General features: G+C 40.7%; 1 protein-coding gene across 2 annotated transcripts in view; it reads right to left on the bottom strand.

Moving 5' to 3' along the window:
* LOC134340914 (peroxidasin homolog) overlaps positions 1-22,403 on the bottom strand; it is a 294,279-nt gene that overhangs the window by 102,459 nt on the left and 169,417 nt on the right. The window contains exon 4 of one of the 2 annotated variants that reach the window (XM_063038509.1): positions 11,991-12,062. The exons of the other annotated variant lie outside the window; for it this stretch is intronic. Within the exon in view, the coding sequence (XP_062894579.1) occupies positions 11,991-12,062 (72 nt within the window). The remainder of the gene's footprint in view (positions 1-11,990; positions 12,063-22,403) is intronic. 2 annotated transcript variants of the gene reach the window in all.

Raw genomic sequence — 22,403 nt, 5'->3', positions numbered from 1 at the left:
TTATATGACTTTTTACAGAGTGGTTTTTGAATGATGTATTATTTTGAGTTATCACTTTTCATCAAGAACCACTATCGCTTTTCCAGGGTTTGCAGAGCCTATTATCACAGATGTTGCAAACCAGCCTTTACTCTGGAAATTCTCCTGCTAGGCCATGAGCACTCATAAATTATTATTCAAATCTTCAATTGAAGTGAGCTTCCACCATTTCCCTCCACAATTTAAGTCCCAAGCTACTCATGGCTGACAGCCAGGAATTTTTCTCGTGTTCCAAGATTGGACTCCTCAAAAACTCCAACAGCGGAGCTGAATTTCATAGGTTTCCCAGCACTTAACACAGGAATGTCTGCCTGCCTTCTCTTGAAAGCTCACTGCTTTGAAATGTTCTAACCTCTTCTCTTTCCAAAACTGTTTAAACTGCAGAATATTTCCAGCATTTTCAGTTTTATTCCACATCTGGGGTCCTGCATATAATAGTGGCCTCTTTACTTCAGGAAGGGTGTAGGTATGGCCAGGGCCAACTTCCTTCTTACAAAAAAAAAATCTCTGTATGCCGCTTTATTTAAAGTAGCAGCCTGGAGAAGGCTTACCAGTGTCTTTTGAGTAATTTGGCTTTAGTTTAAAAGCTTGAGCAAGGATGAATGGAACAAACAAGTTCACATAGGGCACTTGACAGGGAGGATGTGGAGAATATATTTCCTCCTATGAGGTCCCTATTCATAAATAAGAAACTGCCATTTGACCACAGATGAGGCAAATTGATTTTTTCCCCTCAGAATTCTGTGACTCTTTTGATTTCTCTTTCCCAAAGGGAAAAGCAGCAGTTTTGAATGTTTTTATGGAGGAAGACAGATTTTTGATAACAGGTCACAGTTAAAATGTGGAATTAAGGTTATGATGAGATCAGTCATGATGTCATGAAATGATGGAGCAGGCTCAAGGCTGAATAGTCAACTCCTTCTCCAAATTCATATGAATATTTATATATAAAAAGGGCAAATACTTGTGTCTTTTTAATAACCTGAGACACTGATCCAACATCGAAAAAGTAAGTTAATTGGAAATTTTAAGTGACAAGAACTAGAAAGTCCAAACAGAAATTATGATGCAGTAGGAAGGAGGAAGCAGGTTTTTGCAGTTAATACGATAGAATAGATGGCGAAGAAATCAGGGTATGGGGCAGCCATTGACCAGGACAGAGATGGGGGCGGGTTAGGAGAACTGTGAAATCTCAGGTGCAGGCTGAGCTACGAGTTGCCAGGCTTGGAAAAGGAAAAGGAAAAGGCACGATCAGCCAGAAACATGACTCAGGGCTGGTCAGTCACAGCCACTGAGTAAATCGTGCTTACTTCTTTATTCTTTATCCATTTTTCTAACATTAGCTCCACCACCCCGCCCCCCCCCCCAAAAAGTTTGATTCATCAGGAATTCCACATAATTGATTGGCTGTTAAAACTGGAAGAGTTAGTATTTTGTTCATTACCATGGCAAACTCTTAACTGCAATTAAGTCACACCATCTAAGGGGATGGAGAAGCTTCTTGCAGCAGTCTGAAGTGGCCTTAGCTGTAACACTGACAGTATTGTTCAGTGAGAAAAGCAGCAAATAGTGCCTTGCAAGCAATAGCACTCACTTCAAGAACTTCTCAGCTAACTCCAGTACTTGAAACCTGCAGAATGGTTTTAATTACATCAGATATTAGCGAGAGAAAACATAGGTAAGATTTTCACTAAGTAAACATACAAGATGTTTAATCTGAATTTTCCAAAAAATATATACTTTTTTCAGCTGAAAATGTGATAAGAAAATTAAGCAGTAGTTAGTTATTCAATGGTAACTAGTGTGTCATTCTCAATCCCTGGTCTCAACCATGACAGAAATGTTCTGCCGAGGTGGTCAAAAAGGTTATGGATTGATTCCAGCAATGAACACAAATGATTTGTCAACCTTAAAAAATTTCCAAACATATTTTGAGGAACGATCAATCGAACCATCAGTATTTAATGTCTTCAGAAGTGTGGGAAAAATATGCAAAACCCTGTAAAACACAAGTGCCAAGAAGCTCATCCCCTGTGGTTGAACTAAAGACAGTAACACTTCAGTCAATGGAATAAGCTTTGAGAACACACTGTTGCAATACTGCAGTGAAGTCAACACCATTACCTGAAAATGTATTTCCAGGTGAAACGGGAATTCAAAATTGCGATTCTAATTGTGAAGCCAGTAGATACAATATAGAAAATCATTACTCTGTACCAGGAGATGATACCGAAACAGAAAACATCAGTGGGCACCTGTATCAAATGATGCTGGGATGAGCACTTACTAACTGCAGTTCATGCTGAAGTACTCAAAGACTTCAAATATCTAAATGGCACTTTGACTTGAACACTACATCACCTAATCAAAATTATGGATATTCCCCAGGCCACAGCAGAAAGAGATAAGCATTTATTAACAATATTTGCAATATTGTAAGCATCAAGCAACTGACAGAACTTCTAGACTTCAGCTTATTTAGTATGACTTTGTACCTGCTTTAAAACACGCGAGGACCGTCAAATGGTCAAAGTAGTTCCTTGTTTTATAAAAAGCAACTCGGATATTCCATCAAATTATAGGTTGGTGAGCCTTAGCATTTGTTGAAAGAACTGCCTCCTAATAAAAGAATGAAACTCTCAAATTCTCATGTCAACATACACAAATTTATTTTCAACCTACTAGACCAAGAGAGCATCATGTGTATCACTTGACATGTCCTCCAGGAGAGGGGGCAATTCTGACAATGTAACAAATGAAAAATGGGGTCAAACACATTTAGCACTACAATTAATGCTGCAGATTAAGGTTTTGCACTAAAAAGAATCTCCCAAAGTTGCTTCGTATACAAGCTTCGTTATAACCTGAAGCAATACAGATTTGCTTGCCACCTATCTGACCCAAAAAAACAGGCTTTCAATTTACAAAAAGGCATTTAAAACTGACCCACTACTTGAATGGCCTGGCAAAACAAGTTTCCTTGCAATTGTTAGCCAGAACAATAGCTGCAACCTTCACAGTAACAATTGTCCTAGTTCAAAATTGATTCTGCAGGTGTAAACTTTAAGATGGAAACAAGAACAACTAAATGAAACTCAAGCAACACACGCAAAATGCTGAAGGAACACAACAGGCCATGCAGCATTTTGTGTGTGTTGCTTCGATTTCCAGTACCTGCAGATTTTCTCTTGTTTGTAAATGAAACTCAAAATTGTTTTGCTGATATTTTCACTTCTGAGAGAAAAATAACACTGCAACAAATAAGATCTCTTTTTTTTACTTGCAATGTATTACATTAATGTTCACATTCCAAAAGACAAACATAAAATCCACAGCATCAGGGAGGCTTCTTTAATTCATTTGATCTTGTTCTCCCTGTATTTTAACCTAACTGTTTTTATCTCTTCTCAGCACAGAAAATAATCTCTCAAGCAAAATCATCTGAAATTTTGCCCACTATTGTATGTTATTTCTCAAACAATTTTAAGCTTAATTATTTATTGAAGTTAAAAGAACTGAACCATTTGTTTTAGATGTGTGATAATTAGATAACAATCCAATGTTAATAATGATGTTATAAACTGAGAATGAGATAACAAATTAAAAGTTGAAGTTAACTGCACATTCGTTGCTGCCAAGTTTGAAGATTCTATCTACATCCGTACTTTCTATCTTTGCATGAAGTTCAAAGGAATATTTTGCAAAATAAAATTGGCACCGCAAAGGATTTGCTATCAATATGAAACTCCCTATTCCCCAAAATTGCTCAAGAAAGCAAACACAGTAGTTATGCCAGGAATGCAAGTGTCGGGAGGCAATTGTCCCACCAGATGGCCAGGGCTCAGCCCATCCATTTAACACAAATCTGGCAATCCCAGCTCAGGCTCTACCAATGCATAGAGGCTGGAAACTCCAGTAACCCAAAAAAAAACACACACAAAAAAATGATCTCTCCCTCTATATATGTACAAACTTTGTGAAGAAAGAAGCACATCCATGAATTCTTGTTAAAGATGATGAGTCTGGAGCTTAAAATAGGAAATGATGAATGGAGCCAGAGAAAGAAAGAATAAAACAAATGAAATGTTGGTAACATTGGCAAACGTTGGTAGAAAAAAAGTTGCCTGGAATGAAATGCTTCAGTTCTGAGGAGAGACTGTATAGGCTGTGTTTGTTTTGTTTATGGTGGATGAGGCAGAAGGGAGGTTGCCAGTTGCTGGATGGGTACAAGATTATAATGGGTACAGCTGAGATAGTAATAACCCTTTCCTCTTGCAAGTCATATTCTTAAGGTGAGCAGAAGGAGGTTTAAAGTGATCTGAGGAACTTTTTTTTTCACCTAGATGGCAGTTTCAGTCTGGAACACGCTGCACAAAAAGATGGAAGATAAGACTAGAAGATACAGGAGCAGAAGTAGGTCATACAGCCCATTAAGTCTGCTCCGTATTCTAGCATGGCTGATCCCGGATTCCACTCAACCCTATACACCTGCCTTCTTGCCATATCCTTTGATGCCCTGAGGGAATTACCAACTTCCCCCTTAAATATATCCACAGTCTGTGGCAGAGCATTCCACAGATTCACTATTCTCTGGCTAAAATACAATTTCCTCCTTACCCTTGTTCTAAAGGTCGCCCCTCAATTTTGAGGCTGAGCTCTCTAGTTCTGGATAATGCCACCAGAGGAAACATCTTCTCCACATCCACCCTACCGAGTCCTTTCAACATTCAGTAGGTTTTAATGAGCTCTCCCCACATTCTTCTAAATTCTAGTGAGTACAGGCCCAAAGCAGCCAAACACTCCTTGTATTAACACCTTCATTCCTGGAATCATCCTCAAACTTCCTCTGGACTCTTCCCAATGACAACACATCTTTCTTGAGATATGGGACCCAAAACTGTTAACAATACTCCAACTGCAGCCTGACTAGTGTCTTTTAAAGCCTCAGCATTATCTCCTTGCTTTTATATTCTATTCCCCTTAAAATAAATGCTAACATTGCATTTGCCTTCTTTACCAAAGATTCAACCTATAAATTAACCTTCTGGCAGTCTTGCACAAGGACTCCCAAGTCCCTCTGCACCTGACGTTTGAATCATCTCTCCATTTAGATGATAGTTTGCATTATTGTTTCTCTTACCAAAATGCATTATAGTGCATTTCCAACACTGTATTCCATCTGCTACATGTCCATTCTTCCAATATGTCCAAGTCCTGCTGCAAATTGCACTGCTTCCTCAGCACTATCTACTCTTCCACCTTTCTTTGTATCATCTGCAAACTTTGCCAAAATGCTATCAATTCCATTATCCAAATCATTGATAAACAATGTAAAAAGTAGTGGTCCCAATTCTGACCCCTGAGGAACAACCACTAGTCACTGGCAGCCCACCTGAAAAGGTTCCCTTTATTCCCACTCACTGCCTCCTGGGTATAAGCTATTTCTCTATCCATGCCAGCATATTTCCTGTAACACTATAGGATTTTATCTTGTTAAGCAGCCTCATGTGTGGCGCCTTATTAAATGCCTTCTGAAAATCAAGTAAATGTGATCCACTGCCTCTCCTTTGTCCATCACCCTGCTTGTTACTTCCTCGAAGAATTCTAACAGATTTGTCAGGCAAGATTTCTCCTCACGGAAACTATGCTGACTTTGACATATTTTATCATTAGTCTCTAAGTACCCTGTAACCTCATTTAATAATGGACTCCAACACTTTCCTACCTAATGAGGTTAGGCTAACTAGCCCTATAATTTCCTCTCTTTTGTCTTCTTCCCTTCTTAAAGAGTGGAGTGACATTTTCAATCTTCCAGTCCTCTGGGACCATGCTAGAATCAAGTAATTCTGAAAAGATAATGACCAATACTTACGTTATCTCTTCAGGAACCTCTCTCAGGACTCTGCTATGTAGTCCATCTAGTCCAAGTGATTTACCCACTTTAAGACTTCTGAGTTCACCCAGCACTTTTTCCTTCCTAATTGCAATGGTACTTACTCCTGCTCCCTGACACTCACAAACCTCTGGCTCACTGCTAGTGCCTTCCACAGTGAAGTCAGTTGCAAAGTAATCATTAAGTTCATCTGCTATTTCTTTGTACCCCAACACTGCCTCACCAGCATCATTTTCCAATGGTCCAATATCAACTCTTACCTCCATTTTACTCTTATATAACTAAAAAAAAACCTTTTAGTATCCTGCTTTATATTATTGGCTAGATTGCCCTAATATTTCATCTTTTCCCTTCTTATAGCTTTAAATTGCCTTTTGTTGGATTTTAAAAGCTTCCCAATCATCCAACATCCCACTCACTTTTGCTACCTTATATGCCCTTTCCTTAGTTTTTATGCAGTCCTTAACTTCCTTTGTCAGCCATGGTTGCCTACCCCTGCCATTTGAGAACAACTTAGTATGTGGGACATAGTTATCCTGTGCCTTGTGAACTAATCCCAGAAAATTCAGCCACCTCTGCTCTGCCATCATCCTCACCAGTATCTCCCTCCAATCCACCTGCACAAGCTCGTCTCTCATGCCATTGTGACACTGATACATAAGAGCTATTTTTCTCCATCTCAAATTGCAGTAAGAATTCAATCATATTATAATCATTGCCTACTAATAGCTCCTTTACATTAAACTCCCTAATAAGATCTCAGTTATTACACAACACCCAATCTCAGACAGCCTTTCCCCTGGTAGGCTCGAGCACAAGCCACTCTAAAAAGCCATCTCATAGGCATTCAACAAATTCCCTGTCTTGTGATCCGATGCCAACCTGATTTTCCCTATCCCCTTGCATACTGAGGTCCTCCACTACAATTGTGTCATTACCCTTATTCCATGCCTTTTCCATTTCCCTTTGCAATCTCAACCCCACATCTTGGCTACGATTTGGAGACCAATATATGATTCCCATAATGGGCTTTTTACCTTTGTGGTTTCTTAACGCTACCCACAAAGACTGAACATTCTATGACCCCATGTCACCTCTTCCTAAAGATGTAATTCCATCCCTTATCAACCGAGCCACACCACTGCCTATGCCTCCCTGCCTGTCCTTTTGATACAATGTACATACTTTGATGTTAAGCTCCCAACTATGGGCTTTTTTCAGGTATGACTCAGTGATCTCCACAATATAATACCGACCAATCTCCAATTGCCCCACAAGTTCATCCACCTCATTCCGAATGCTACGCACATTTAAATACAACACCTTCAGTCCTGCATTCTTCATCCTTTTGAATTTTGCCTCTGTGGTACAATTTAACTCTTTGCTCTGTCTGCATTTGTATGCAATCGTTGGCTTGTCCTTCCTTACATTCATGTTACACCCATCATCTACTTGTAAACCCGCTGGCTCATCCTCAGCTTTACCATACTGTTTCCTATATCCCTGCCATATTAGTTTAAAACACACCCAACACCTCTAGTAAACCGGCCCGCAAGAATATTGGTCCCCTTCAGATTCAAGTGCATTTAGTGCAGGTCACACCTGCCCCAGAAGAGTTCCCAATGATCCAGAAATCTGAATCCCTGCCTCCTGCTCCAATTCTTCAGCCACGCATTTATCTGTCACCTCATTTTATTCCTACCCTCATGGTTGCGTATGGGTGTGTGTGTGTGTGTGTGTGTGTGTGTGTGTGTGTGTGTGTGTGTGTGTGTGTGTGTCTGTGTGTCTGTGTGTGTGTGTGTGTGTGTGGGTGTGTGTGTGTGGGTGTGTGTGTGCGGGTGTGTGTGTGCGGGTGTCTGTGTGTGTGCGTGTGCGCGCGCGTCTGTGTGTGTGTGTGCGCGCGTGTCTGTGTGTGTGTGTCTGTCTCTGTGTGTGTGTGTGTGTGTGTGTGTGTGTGTGTGTGTGTGTGTGTTGCTGAAGCTCTGCCCCAGGTGCTGCATGTGTAGGGCATCGTAGAATTGTTGTCCGCTGTCCTCTCTGCTCCTCAAACTGACTCAGGATCACGCCTTGCTCTAGCTGTTAGAGGTCCTGCTTCTCAGCTTCCTTCCTAACTCCCTAAATTCTTTTTACAAGATCTCCTCCCTTTTTCTACCTATATCATCAGTACCAATATGTACCATGACTTCTGGCTGCTCACCCTCCCTTTTCAAGATATCGTGAACACATTCAGAAACATCACGGACCCTGGCACCTGGGAGGCAAACTACCAACCGTGTTTTATTTTTGTGTCCAAAGGATCGGCGATCTGTCCCTGACTATAGAGTCCCCTATTCCTGCTGCCATCCTCTTCAGTTCCCTGCCCTTCTGACCCACAGGGCCAGACCCAGTGCCAGAGGCGCAGCCACTGTTGCTTCTTCCAGGTAGGTTCCTCCCCCCCCACCCCCACAGTACTCAAAATGGATTATTTATTGTTGAGCGGGATGGCCACAGGGATGCTCTCCATTATCTGATGTCCTCTCTTCCCTCTCCTAACAGACACCCATTTATCTGTTTCCTGTAGCCTTGGGGCGACTCCCTCCCCGTAGCTCCTGTCTATCACAATTTCACTTTCCCTAACAAGCCGAAGGTCATCAAGCTGTAGCTCCAGTTCCCTAATAAGGTCTCAAACACATCTCGATGCACCTGATGCAGATCTGGCCATTGGGGAGGTTGGAAGTCTCCTTGGAATTCCACAGCTGACACCCAGAACAGGACACTGGCTCAGTGGACATATCCCCTATTCTCTCAGGAGTTAAATAAGAAAAAGAAATAAAGAATGAACTCACTTACTTACCTTGCCTCCACCTGTTCTCACCAAAGCCCTGTTGAGCCAAAGCCTTACGACTCTGACTCAGACTACTCCCATGACGACGTTCTGCTTGGCAAAAGCCCTCTTCTATAGGCTGGGTTTTTAAAGCTCTTTGCTGGACTTGCGCAGGAATACTTCTGTTGCGACTGCGCAGTCACCCAATCGATGACTCCCATCCAGAAAACTTCCTGCTTTTTAAAGCTCTTTGCCAGACCTGTGCGAGAACGCTTCTGTTGCACATCTCCAAGGTGTGGAAGGCTAGGTTCCAAGTGCTGGTAAACAGGATTTGTATACACGGGTACATGGTGGACATTTTGTCATGAAAGGCTTGTTCCTCTGCTGCGTGACTCTATGACTCTCACCTAATAACATCCATCTCAGATTAACAAGGAGGAATGGAGACAGGCTAATCCCTAGAGACATCAATGGATCTGTGGTTGAGAGGGTGAACAGCTTTAAGTTCCTCAGCACAAACATCTCGGAGGATCTCACGTGGTCTGTACATACCAGCTGTGTGGTGAAAAAGGCACAACAGTGCCTCTTTCACATCAGATGGTTGAAGACATTTGGCATGGCCACCCAAATTCTAAGAAATTTCTATAGGGGCACGATTGAGAGCATCCTGACTGGTTGCATCACTGCCTGGTATGGGAACTGTACGTCCCTCAATCGCAGGACTCTGAAGAGAGTGGTGCGGACAGGACAGGACAGCCCAGCGCATCTGTAGATGTGAACTTCCCACTATTCAGGACATTTGCAAAGGCAGGTGTGTAGGAAGGGCCAGTAGGACCATCGGAGACCCAAGTCACCTCAACCACAAACTGTTCCAGCTGCTACCATCCGGGAAACGGTACCACAGCATAAAAGCCAGGACCAACAGGTTTCAGGACAGCTTCTTCCACCAGGCCATCAGACTGCTCAATTCATGCTAACACAATTGTATTGCTAAGCTATATTGACTATCCTGTTGTACATAATATATATCATAAATTACTATAATTGCACATTTGAACAGAGACATAACAAGGATTTTTACTCCTCACGTATATGAAGGATGTAAGTAATAAAGTCAATTCAATTATCACTCACCCTCCCCTAGCAGGCAGCCACATCAATTGTCTCTTGGTCTCCACTCTACCACGTACAGGTCTTTGTTCTATCCACACCTCTTCTGACCTTAAGCAAGAACTCCCATCACAGATAGACTGTCACCCCTACACTGTGGAAGGGTGTCAGGGATTTCAGCAAAGGCTGAGGCCCTGAAAACTAACCCTAGAACCGCTGAGTTCCCCAGTATTTTGTGCATGTTACTAAAGGCCTAAACGCTGTTTATTTAGATAATATGTTGCTTCTCAAGGCTTTTGTTGCAATCTGAGCAATTGCAGCATGCTGAAAGGCCCACAGTTTTATGTAGCACATTCAGACTGACATTGTGTTTATCTTTAGTGTTTCGTAAAGGCTTCGGCATTCTGTTTAAGTTTCTGGAAACTTTCATTGTGCCAATAACAACACTGACAGCAATTACAAACTCAAGATCATGCATTCCAGCTACCTCCAAGTTCGGCCATGTCTCAGGTTCACGGTTACAGAGTTTTCCCTAATAACAGGGTGCCTGTAGTGAGTAGCCATCTGCATTAACACACACAAATAGCAGGTGCCTTTGAAACTCATCTTGTTCTGTTTAAAGCGTGCTAATGACCAGAATGATGTACATTTCTGTCATAGTGATGAATAGTCATAAATGGAAAATAGATGCCACTTTGAGATGGGTCTGTGTGTTACAGCCGGAATGGGATTATGCGCTAATGCCAACACCTAAGTGTAGTTGTGCAAAGCAGTACCACAGTTGTATATATGGTTACCATTGGTAACTCTGTTATTACATCAGCCAGAATTTTAGATTCATTCAGCTGAGATATGGTTAATTTTTTGCAATGACAAATACTAAAAAATATATCCTGTTCAGAGAGAAGCTTGCAGTTGACTCAAAACCAGAGGCCACCCCCAAAGTCACTCAATTCTCCTTCAACTGAAAGCCATGAATCCATTAAAAGAAAATACTGCTGTTAACTACAGTAAATGCATTCCATTGTGGAACTGAATTTAGGGTGTAGTCCTCTATATCTATTCACCATACTTTTACAAAATTAGCAGTTTTCTGTTTCTTCCCCTTGCTCATGTGATAATTGGTGGTGTCAATTTCAACCACCATTCCTGATAACTTAGCCAACTCGATTAGCTTACCACATAAGTTCAGTAAAAGTATATTGAAACTTACCTGATTAAAAAAATGTACATTCCTGCTGCATGCCAGCTATTAAGTGTTTGAATCTATTCATCTTTAGTCAGTAATTCTAAATTGCTGGCTTGGCTTTGATGAGATATGGCATGAGCACTGAGACTGATGCATACAAGTATGCCTCAAACTAAGTAGCATAATAATAGAATTATGTCACTTTTGAAGCACATGAGAAGAGTTTCAATTTAAATTATGCACATAAATAGAGAATTTAAAATAAAGATGCATTAGAAAAAACAATTTGGGTATAAACTCTTAATTATTATAAAGCAGCAAGGGGAGGAAGAAAAACAGATAAACACTACAATGTGATAGTTATTTGATAAATTTAATTTCTCACAGTAGAGCATGTTTTAGCTTATGTAAACAAAATGCCGTAAATCATTTGTTGAATAATAAATAATTGCATTACCATATAATAAAAATTGCATGGCTTAGTGTATATGCAAAATCCTGAATTATTGGGTTGAAGCTATTAAAATTTTACATGCTTGGTAGAAAGATGCACAAATTGTTTCTTTAGGAAGAGTAATGATTAATGCAAAATACAGTTTGTATATTCCAATATATGGAGTCAACTGAACATCTAATTTTTGACAAGAGCTGAGCATTTAAACAATGCATGATAATGTTTTCTCAGCAACAAGTACATCTAGACAAAAAAACAATGCACTGAACAGTACTGCTGAGCATACACAACAGAAAAGTCCTGATTGCCCAGGCCTGCCTTCAGCCACATTTCCCACTTTCCTTTAATGGTGAATTGTTCATTTATGACATGCAAAGCATGCAAGCGTTGTCCAGACAACCAGCCAAAGAAACTTTACTGGCAAGCTGAGAAAATAGCCAAGCAGCAGACACCCAGAAATACAATAAAACAGCAATGGAACACGAATAGCAAAGGCACTTACAGTTGTTCTAGAGAGACAAGTCCCTGAAATGCTTGCCTGTCAAGTGATTGGATTTCATTCTTGTACAAATAGCTGAAACAAGAAATAATCAGTAGTATTAGTGACTGGCCACCTAAAGCACTGAACAGGTATTTTGGGCATCTAAGCAGATGTTGTCTGTTGTTGGGTATGCCAAAGATTATATTTTAATAGCCATATAAACAGGTGTTGAAATTTATACAAAAACAATTAGCTTCAAATAAATTAAATTCAAAACTTAAGACAGAGGCATCCAATCTGATTATGATATTCAACTAAGTGGATAAGAAGGCAAGGCTTTTAATGATGAAACTCTTTGAAAAGTGACATAAGGTGCAGGAAGTATGCAAGGCAGCCAGGAACTGGTGAAAAAGGGGTAGGAATAAGCTATATGGCCCTAACCTTCCATCATTCAAAAAGATGGGGGAGGATATTTCACATCAACTCAAATTTCTGTGTTTTCATATTCTTTGATTCATCAAAACACTATTGAGTATATTGAAGAAACTGGGGTTCCATGGACAGCATTCTAATGATTCATAGCACATTTCTCCTTCTCTCACCTCCTTTATCAAATATCATGACCTTTTGCTATAGAAGCTGTGGGAAAAACACCAAGTAACTGAATTTCACCATTTTTAGAGCACAAAAACAAGGCTGGGTTGAGCATTAACAAGCAAACTGGTTCCCTGTGTTGTTCCTCCCCTCCGCCCCACCCACACCACTGCACCACCTCACCACCTCAAAAAATTGGAAAGTTGGTTTAAAAAAAACATTAAGGTGGTTTATACAGAGAAACCGTCAAACAGGAACCATGTGTTTACACGAGGCTTCACTACAATGTTGTTACCTTCCACGACACACGAGTATTAAGGTGGATAAAACCATAAGACATGGGAGCAGAATTAGGCCATTTGGCCCATCGAATCAGCTCCACCGGTCAATCAGGTTGATCCTTTTCTCCCCCTCCTCAGCCCTAATCCCCAGCCTTCTCCCCATAATATTTGACGCAGTGTCCACTCAAGAATCTATCAAGTTCAGCCTTAAATACACCCAACAACCTGGCCTCCACAGCTGCCTGTGGGAACAAATTTCACAAGTTAACCACCATCTGGCTAAATCAATTTCTCTGCATCTGTTTTAAATGGAATCCCACTGTCCTGAGGCTATGCCCTCTTGTCCTAGACTCTCCCACCATGGGAAACATCCTTTCCACCTCTACTCTGTCTAGGCCTCTCAACATTTGAAAGATTTCAATGAGATTCCCCCCTCATCCTTCTAAATTCCAGCGAGTACAGACCCAGAGCCAAACGTTCCTCGTATGAGAACCCTTTCATTCCTGGAATCATCCTTGTGAACCTCCTCTCAACCCTCTTCAATGCCAGCACATCTTGTCTTAGATGAGGAGCCTGAAACTGTTCACAATACTCAAGGTGAGGCCTCACCAGTGCCTTATAAAGCATCACATCCTTGCTCTTGTATTCTAGTCCTCTTGAAATGAATGCTAACATTCCCTTCCTCACCACTGACTCTTCCTACAAGTTAACCTTTAGGGTGTTCCATACAAGGACTCCCAAGTCCCTTTGCAGCTCAGATTTTTGGACTTTCTCCCCGTTTAGAAAATAGTCGGCACATTTTTTTCTTCTGCCAAAATGCATAACCATGCATTTTCCAACACTATTTCATTTGCCACTTTCTTGGCCATTCTCCTAATCTGTCTAAATCTTTCTGCATCCTACCTCAACACTACCTGCCCCTCCACCAATCTTCTTACCATCTGCAAACTTGACAAAAACCATCTATTCCATCGTTTAAATCATCGATATACAGCATGCAAAGAAGCAGTCCCAACACCAACCCCGGCGGAACACCACTAGTCAGTGGCAGCCAACCAGAAAAGGATCCTTCTATTCCCACTTGCTGTCTGCTACCAATCAGCCATTGCTCTAACCATTGCAGTAACTTTCTTATAATACCATGGGCTCTTAACTTGGTAAGCAGCCTCATGAGTGGCACATTGTCAAAGGCCTTCTGAAAGTAAAAATATACAACATTCATTGCATCCCCTTTATCTATCCTACTTGTAATCTCCTTAAAGAATTGCAACAGGTTCATCAGGCAAGATTTTCCCTGAAGGAAACCACGCTGATGTTGTCCTATCTAGTCCTATTTCACCAAGTATTTCATAACTTCGTCATGAAAAATAGACTCAAACATCTTCCCAACCACTGAGGTCAGGGTAACTAGTCTATAAATTTCCTTTCTCCTGTCTTCCTCCCTTCTTAAAGGGTGGAGAGACATTTGCAATTTTCTAGTCCTCTGGCACCAAGCCAGTGTCCCAGAACCTGATGAGATTTACCCAAGGTTATTGAAGGAGGCAAGATACATTATTGCTGGGGCCTTGACCAGCATCTTTTTGTCCTCTCTAGCCACAGGTGAAGTCCCAGAGGACTGGTGAATGCCTCATATTCTACCTCTATTCAGAAGGGTATATGGGAAAATTCTGGGAACTATAGACAGGTGAGACTCATGCCAGTTGTAGGGAAATAAGGGGAGAAAACTCTTAGGGATAGGATATATTAGCCTTTGGAAACCCATACCCTAATTAGACAGCTAGCATAGCTTTGTGCGGGGCAGGTCGTGTATAACCAACTTGATTGAGTTTTTTGACAACGTGGCAACAGAGATTGAAGAGGGTAGAACGTTAGATGTTGTGTACGTCGACTTTAGTAAGGCATTCGACAAAGTTCCTTATTGAGGCTTATCTAGTGATTAAGATGCATGGGGTTCATGGCAAATTGGCTATACGGATTCAGAACTGGCATACGCATAGACGGTAGAGGTTGAAGGAACTTATTCTATCTGGAAGTCAGTAATTACTGTTGTTCCGCAGGGATCTGTGCTAGCACCTCTACTGTTTGTGTCGTATATACACCATCTGGATGAAAACATAGATGGGTGGTTTGCGAATGAAACCAAAATTGGTGGAGTTGTGGATAGTGTAGAAGACTGGCAAAGAAAACAGCATAATAGTTACAGATGCGGGCAGAGAGCTGTCAGATGGAGTTTAACCCAGATAAATGTGAGCTGTTCCACCTTGAGACGGCAATTGCAAGGAAACAGTACAGTGTTAAGGACGAGATTCTCACAGTGTTGCAGAGCAGAGAGACCTTGGGATACAAGTTCACAGCATCTTGAAAGTGGCTGCACAGGCAAAAAGGTGGTTAAGGCAGCTTAAGGAATGCTTGCTTTTATTAGTCGAGGCATTGAGTTCGCAGGGCTGAGATAATGTTGCAACTTTATTAAAACTCATTAGGCCACACCTGGAGTAATGCATACAGTTCTGGTTGCCCCGCTACACTATAGAAAGGATGTTGAGGCACTGGAGAGGGTGCACAAGAAGTTTACCAGGATGCTACCTAGTTTAGACGGCATGTGCTATCACGAGAGGCTAAATAAACTTGGGTTGGTTTCTCTGGAGCACTGGAGACTAAGGGGAGATCTGGTAGAGGTTTATAAGATTATGAGAGGTATATATAGAACAGACAGGGAGTACTTGTTTCACAGGTTGAAATGTTTACTACCAGAGGGCATGCATTGGAAGTGAGAGAGGGCGTCCAAGGAGGAATGTGAGAGGTAAGTTAGTTTTTAAGCTCAGAGTCGTAGATGCCTAGAGTGCGCTGCCCTGTACGTTGGTAGAGGCAAATACACTAGGGGCTTTAAACAGATGTTTAGACAGGCACATGGATGTATGGAAGATGGAGGGATGTAGGAGGGAGGGCCAGTATCAGGTGTTTTTGATTTGCTTTTTAATTGGTTTGGCACAAGATTGTGGACCGAATAGCTTGTGTGCCTATGCTGTACTGTTCTATGTTCTACTTCATTGGGCTCTATTGTAACAGTGCCTGAAAGAGATTTGAAAACTTCAGAAGAGCAATGCATATTTTGATTACCACAAAGGAGACTGAGGTAGTGGTGGCAAGAAGGACAACTGAGCAGCTTGAAAGACCGAATCAGATACACGCCAGGACACAGGATGAAGTGCTTCATGCAGAGATTCCACATCCAAATGAAATATTATTCATCAGAAAATAAAATAAAGCAAGCCATTAAAGCAATAGAGCAGGGGGTCATTTAGTCAAGTGTTACACTGGACCGCGAAGCAGCATGCAAGGGCAATTCATGTGTCATTTGGGCTCTGAGATGTTACCAACACCTGACCTTTCCTGATAGTGTCCTCCCTGTATTCAGTTTGCAGCCCTGATGTGCTGGAATTTTTGCTGCTTTTGTGATATAGATTGTGCAGCAAGCATGAAAATGTCTTTTCCACATGGCCATATACCGAAAAGAGTCAACAGTACTTCACCTACAATGTTTGGGCAGTAATGAGGAGCCAGGGTAGCACAGGATACCCTTGGACCCCCAGTAACCATTCAATTTGGGCAGTGCCTGAAGCTGAAAACTTCCACACTCTGGACTCACTCAGGATGAAGGAATCATGTAAACTCTCTGGAAATAGGATATTTACAAGGATTGAAATACCTCTCGTGATACAGAGCCTCAATTATAAAAGATGCCCTTGGAAGGTGTCTGTTTTCAATGTTCAGCAGAAGGATCCAGAAAGGATCCAAGTCTTGAAATAAAGAAAACTCTGGGATCTGTCTGTGAATATCCATAACCTTTGCAGTAGCAATATTTACTAGCTATTCACCTATTAAAAGGCAAACTACATATGCTTCACTCAACATCAATTTCCAGCAGGCTATGCTCTATTATCAGGTTCATTCAACCGTACATGTGTATACAGCAAAACAAAACCATGTTCCTCAGGGATCAAGGTACAAATACAGTACGTCACATATAGCACATAAAATAATATTAGCACAATATGAAGAGATGATAAGAAGTATTCTGTAGATAGAAAATTGACTAATATATCAATTTGAACAATGTATTCCTTTGGAAAACAAAGCATTATTTTTCTAGTCTATTCTGACGTTATGATTATCTAAACCTTTCACAGATGGACAGCTAGCTGCATGTGCCAGATTGATAGCATAAATATGTAAAGCAAAGATAGAGATGGGATATGGTGATGTAGTAAAATAAACCAGTTGTTACCATCTTCACTGATGCTTCAATACACCCCTCTGAAATAAAGTAAATTCTGGGATCTGTCTACGAATATCCATAATCTTTTCAGTAGCAATATTTACTAGCCTTTCACCTATTAAAAGGCAAACTACACATGCTTCAGTCAACATCAATTTCCAGCACTCTGCCCTATTATCAGGTTCAAATTCATTGCCATTCAACTGTGTCCATGTCTACAGCTGAACAAAACTACATTCCTCAGTGATCAAAGTGCCATCTTCACTGATTTTTTTTATATATAGGTACTAGTACAGCTGAGGGTAAAAAATCCATAATAGAACTTATTTGCAGTTATTGATATCACATCAGACAAATGATAAAATTGTTAAACCACATAAGTCATATCAGCGAAAAAGGGAACTTATTAAAAATATATGGAGATAAAAATTCCAAACAGAAAGGAACATGGCATATAGACTAATACAACACATTTGAAATCTATTTACAAGAATGTAAGTCTAGAGTCTGTGTGTTAGAAATGGTCATTCCAACCTACTTGAAAATACAGCGGATGCCAGTTAATTGGGAAACATCGTGACCTGTACATTTTTGCCCAAGTGGGTGCCCCAATTAGCTGAAGTTTCATGAAAATAGCTAAAAAAAAGGTATAAAAAAGACAAACTACCATTTAACTAACAAATTATGTATTCAAATAAAATACAGAACAAAGTAGAGAGCTACCAATACTACTATAGTTCCTAATGGGAAATGACAGAGGAATTCATCCAATGAGCACAGCTGTGTTCTTCCGATTGACTGTAAATGAATAAAATTGGTGCAGAAACCTAGCACAGGTAATGAACTGCCTTCATTGCCTTTCTGCCTGCATGAAGTAATGTTGAAATCCAACAATAAAATTCCTGGTATCCTGTGTAGTCACTAGCCTAAGTTCAGATGTGTTAGGTTCATTACTTTCCTCGTCTTCATATTTCCCGCCTTGGTATTTTGATACAATGCTTTCGGTGATTGCATCTTCCAAATCTTCATTTTCATTGTTATTTTCACTTAGATAGTTGATACCTTCAAATTTTTTGCAGTTCCTAACTTGAAGAAGTGAAATTGTTTATTTTTCACTCCTGGCCATTTCTGATATCTCCATGCCTGAATGGTTGAAACTGCAGAGAGCAAAAACAGTTCTGGATTATCTTACTGATTATTTCTCGCCAACCATAAGTGATAAGCGGTACACCCTGTAAAAGGTTAACCCTTGCACTTACCTCCTTGGCTGTTGAAGATGTCAGTAGATTTTCTTCAATTACTTTGTGAATGGAGTTCACCAACTTTCCATGGTACAACATCTTTAAATTTTATGATTCCCATATCCGTTGGCTGCACCAAGTAGGTTGTACCAGCAGACAAAAATTCTGCTTGGATGCTTCTCACACATTCTAAATTAGGATGTGCTGCACAATTGTCAACAAGCAAAAAAAAAACTTTTCTTAATGTACGCTGTAGCTCAATATCCCACATCATCAGCCATTTTGTAAAAAAAATCGGAAATCATCCATGCATTCTTATTAGCATAGTACTCGATCAGTAAACTATTCATTCTTAGCTCCTTAAGGCATCAAGGCTAAATACTTTTCCTAATAAGCAACTATTTCTTTTTATTAGTTTCTGACATTTGAACAATACACAATTCTGTGATTCATTGTTTTCTTTGAATCTGATCATGTTGCATGATTGTAGCAAAGGAACCATCCTGCAGTGGCATGATAAAAATGACCTGTTTTGTCACACTGTAGGTATCATCTGCACAAAACTTTTGAAGCCAGTTGGGGAGTTTTGGAGATTTCCATGTTTCTGCACTTGGAGCATCAGCACCATCCTTCACGCCATGTGCTTTCTTGAATTTAATGAGGTGCCTATATTACCACTGACACAACCATATGTTGCTTTAAAATCTACATGACTCAACTTTTCTAATAGAAGAGAGTGGTGTCCTAAGGCTGTGTCCTCTGGTCCTGAACTCTCCCACATTGTAAACACCATAGAAACATAGAAAACCTACAGCACAATACAGGCCCTTTGGCCCACAATGCTGTGCCGAACATGTACTTACTTTAGAAATTACCTATACTCATAGCCCTCTATTTTTCTAAGCTCCATGTACCGAGCGAAGAGTCTCTCAAAAGACCCTATTATATCCACCTCCACCACCATTGCCAGCAGCCTATTCCACGCACTCACCACTCTCTGTGTAAAAAAACGTACCCCTGACATCTCCTCTGTACCTATTTCTGAGCACCTTAAAACTGTGCCCTCTCATGTTAGCCATTTCAGTCCTGGGAAAAAGCTTCTGACTATCCACACAATTATCCTCTCCACATCCACTCTATCGAGGCCTTTCATCATTCAATAAAAGTTTCAATTATGTTACCCCTTGTTCTTCTGAATTCCAGTGAGCACAGTCCCACACACATCATTTATATGACAAGCCTTTTCAATCCCAGAATCATTCTCGTGAACCTCCTTTGAAACCACCCCAATGTAAGCACATCCTTTCTTAGGTAAGGGGGACCACTTAGGTAAGGGAACCCAAATGAGGCCTCAGCAGTGGTTTATAAAGCCTTAATATTACATCCTTGCTTTATACTCTAGTCCTCTTGAAATGAATGCTAACATTGCATTTGCCTTCCTCATCACTGACTCAACCTGCAAATGAGCCTTCAGGGAATCCTGAACAAAGTTTCCCAGGTCCCTTTGCACATCCGATTTTTGAATTTTCTCTGCATTTGGAAAATAGTCTATCCTTTTATTTCTTTTACCAAAGTGCATGACCATACACTTCCCAATACGGTATTCCATCTGCCACTTCTTTGCCCATTCTCCTATTCTGTCCAAGTCTTTCTTGTAGCCTCTCTACTTCCTGAAAACTATCCACCCCTCCACCTATCTTCGGATTGTCCACAAATTTTACAAAAAAGCCATCAATTCCATCATCCAAGGCAATGACATAAAATAAAGTAAAAAGAAGCAATCCCAACAAAGACCCCTGTGGAATAGGCTATTGTAGAAAAGGCTTCCTTTATTCCCACTCTTTGCCTGCCAATTGGCCATTGCTTTATCCTTGCTAGTATCTTCCTGGTAATACCATGGGCTCTTAGATTGTTAGGCAGCCTCATGTGTAGCACCCTGTCAAAGACCTTCTGAAAATCCAGGTGAACAATATCCACTGATTATCCTTTGCAACCTGCAAAAAATGCTGCAGGGACTCAGCAGACCAAGCAGCATCTATGGAAAGACATACAGTCGATGTTTTGGGCCAAGACTGTTGACTGTACCTTTTTCTATAGATGCTGCCTGGCCTGCTGAGTTCCTCCAGCATTTTGTGTCTGTGGCTTGGCTTTCCATCATCTGCAGGTTTTCTCTTGTTCGTGATTGGGTTACTGATTCTCCTTTGTCTGCTTGTTATCTTGTTGAAAGAATTCCAACAGATTTGTCGGGCAAGATTCTCCTTTGAAGAAACTATTGTGACTATGGCCTATTTTATCACGTGCCACCAAGTACCCTGAGACCTCATCCTTAACAGCTGAATCCAACATCTTCCCAACCACTGATGTAAGACTAACTGATCTATAATTTTTTTTACTTCTGCCTTTCTCCCTTCTTGAAGAGTAGAGTGACATTTGCAATTTTCCAGTCTTCTGGAACTATTCCAGAATCTAGCGATTCCTGAAAGACCATTACTAATGCCTCCACAATCTCTTCAGCCACCTCTCTTAGAACTCTGGGGTGTACACCATCTGGTCCAGGTGACTTTCTATTTTCAGATCTTTCAGTTTCCCAAGCATCTTCTCCCTAGTAATGGCAACTTCACACATATTTTGCCTCCTGACACTCTCGAGCTTGCAGCATACTGCTAATGTGTTCCACAGTGAAGACTGATGCAAAATAAATATTCAGTTCATCCGCCATTTCAGTGTCGCACATGGCTACCACCCCAGCATCATTTTCCAGTGGTCCGATATCCTCTCGTCTTTTTTACACTTCATGTATCCGAAGGAACTTTTGGTATCCTCGTTAATATTATTGGCTAGCTTACTTTTGTATTCCATCTTTATCTTCTTAAAGATTTTTTAAGTTGCCTTCTGATGCTTTTTAAAAGCTTCCCAATCCTCTTACTTTTCCACTAGTTTCTGCTCTATTATATGCCCTCTCTTTGGCTTTTATCTTAGATTTGAGTTCTCTTGTTAGTCAAGATTGTGTCACCTTGCCTCTAGAATACTTCTTCCTCTTTCGGATATATATATTTGGTGCCTTCTGAATTGCTTCCAGATAGTCCAGGCATTGCTGCTCTGCCGTCATCCCTGCCAGTGTTCTTTTCCAATCAGTTTTTGCCAGCTCCTCTCTCGTGCCTCTTTAATTCCCTTTACTCCACAGTAATACTGATACATCTGACTTTAGCTTCTCCTTCTCAAATTTCTATTATATTATGATCACATTCCTCTATGTGTTCTTTTACCTTAAGGTCTCTAATCAATTCTGGATTACTGCACAACACCCAAACAAGAATAGCTGATCTCCTAGCTGGTTAAAGCATAAACTGCTCTCATAGGCATTATAGAAATTCACCCTCTTGGGATTCAGCACTAATCTGATTTGCCCAATCAACCTGCATATTCAAATTCCCCATGACTATTGTAACATTACCCTTTTGGCAGGCATTTTCTATCTCCCATTGTAATTTGTGGACCACATCCTTACTATTGTTTGGGAGTCTGTATACAACTCCCAGCAGGGTCTGCTTACCCTTGCAGTTCCTTAGCTCTATCCACAATGAATCAAAACCTTCTGACCCTGTGTCACCTCTTTCAAATAATGTCATTTCATTTTATTTTAGCAACAGAGCCATGCCACCCCCTCTGCTTACCTATCCGCTTTTCCATACAATGTGTATCCTTGGACATTAAGCTTCTAGCTAAAACCTTTCAGCCATGATTCACTGATGCCCACAGCATCAGACATGTCAAACTGTCCTATGTTCATCTATCTTATTCTGTATATTGCACGCATTCAAATACAATACCTTCACTTCTGCATTCAACCTTTCTGATTTTGTCCACTTTTGCATTGCAACTCATCCTGCTGACTGAAATTTTGCCCTATCATCAGCCTCTCCTGATGATAGGAGTGTCATTACAAATGGCCTCTGTAAACCAACTACTTCATCCTCAGCACTATCACTCCAGTTCCCATTCCCTTGCCAAATTAGTTTAAACCCTTCTGAACAGCTCTAGA

This window comes from Mobula hypostoma, chromosome 2, assembly GCF_963921235.1.
Source record: "Mobula hypostoma chromosome 2, sMobHyp1.1, whole genome shotgun sequence".
Lineage (NCBI taxonomy): Eukaryota > Metazoa > Chordata > Chondrichthyes > Myliobatiformes > Myliobatidae > Mobula > Mobula hypostoma.
The sequence above is the reverse complement of the archived record's forward strand: the minus strand, read 5'-3'. Positions and strand labels throughout refer to the sequence as shown.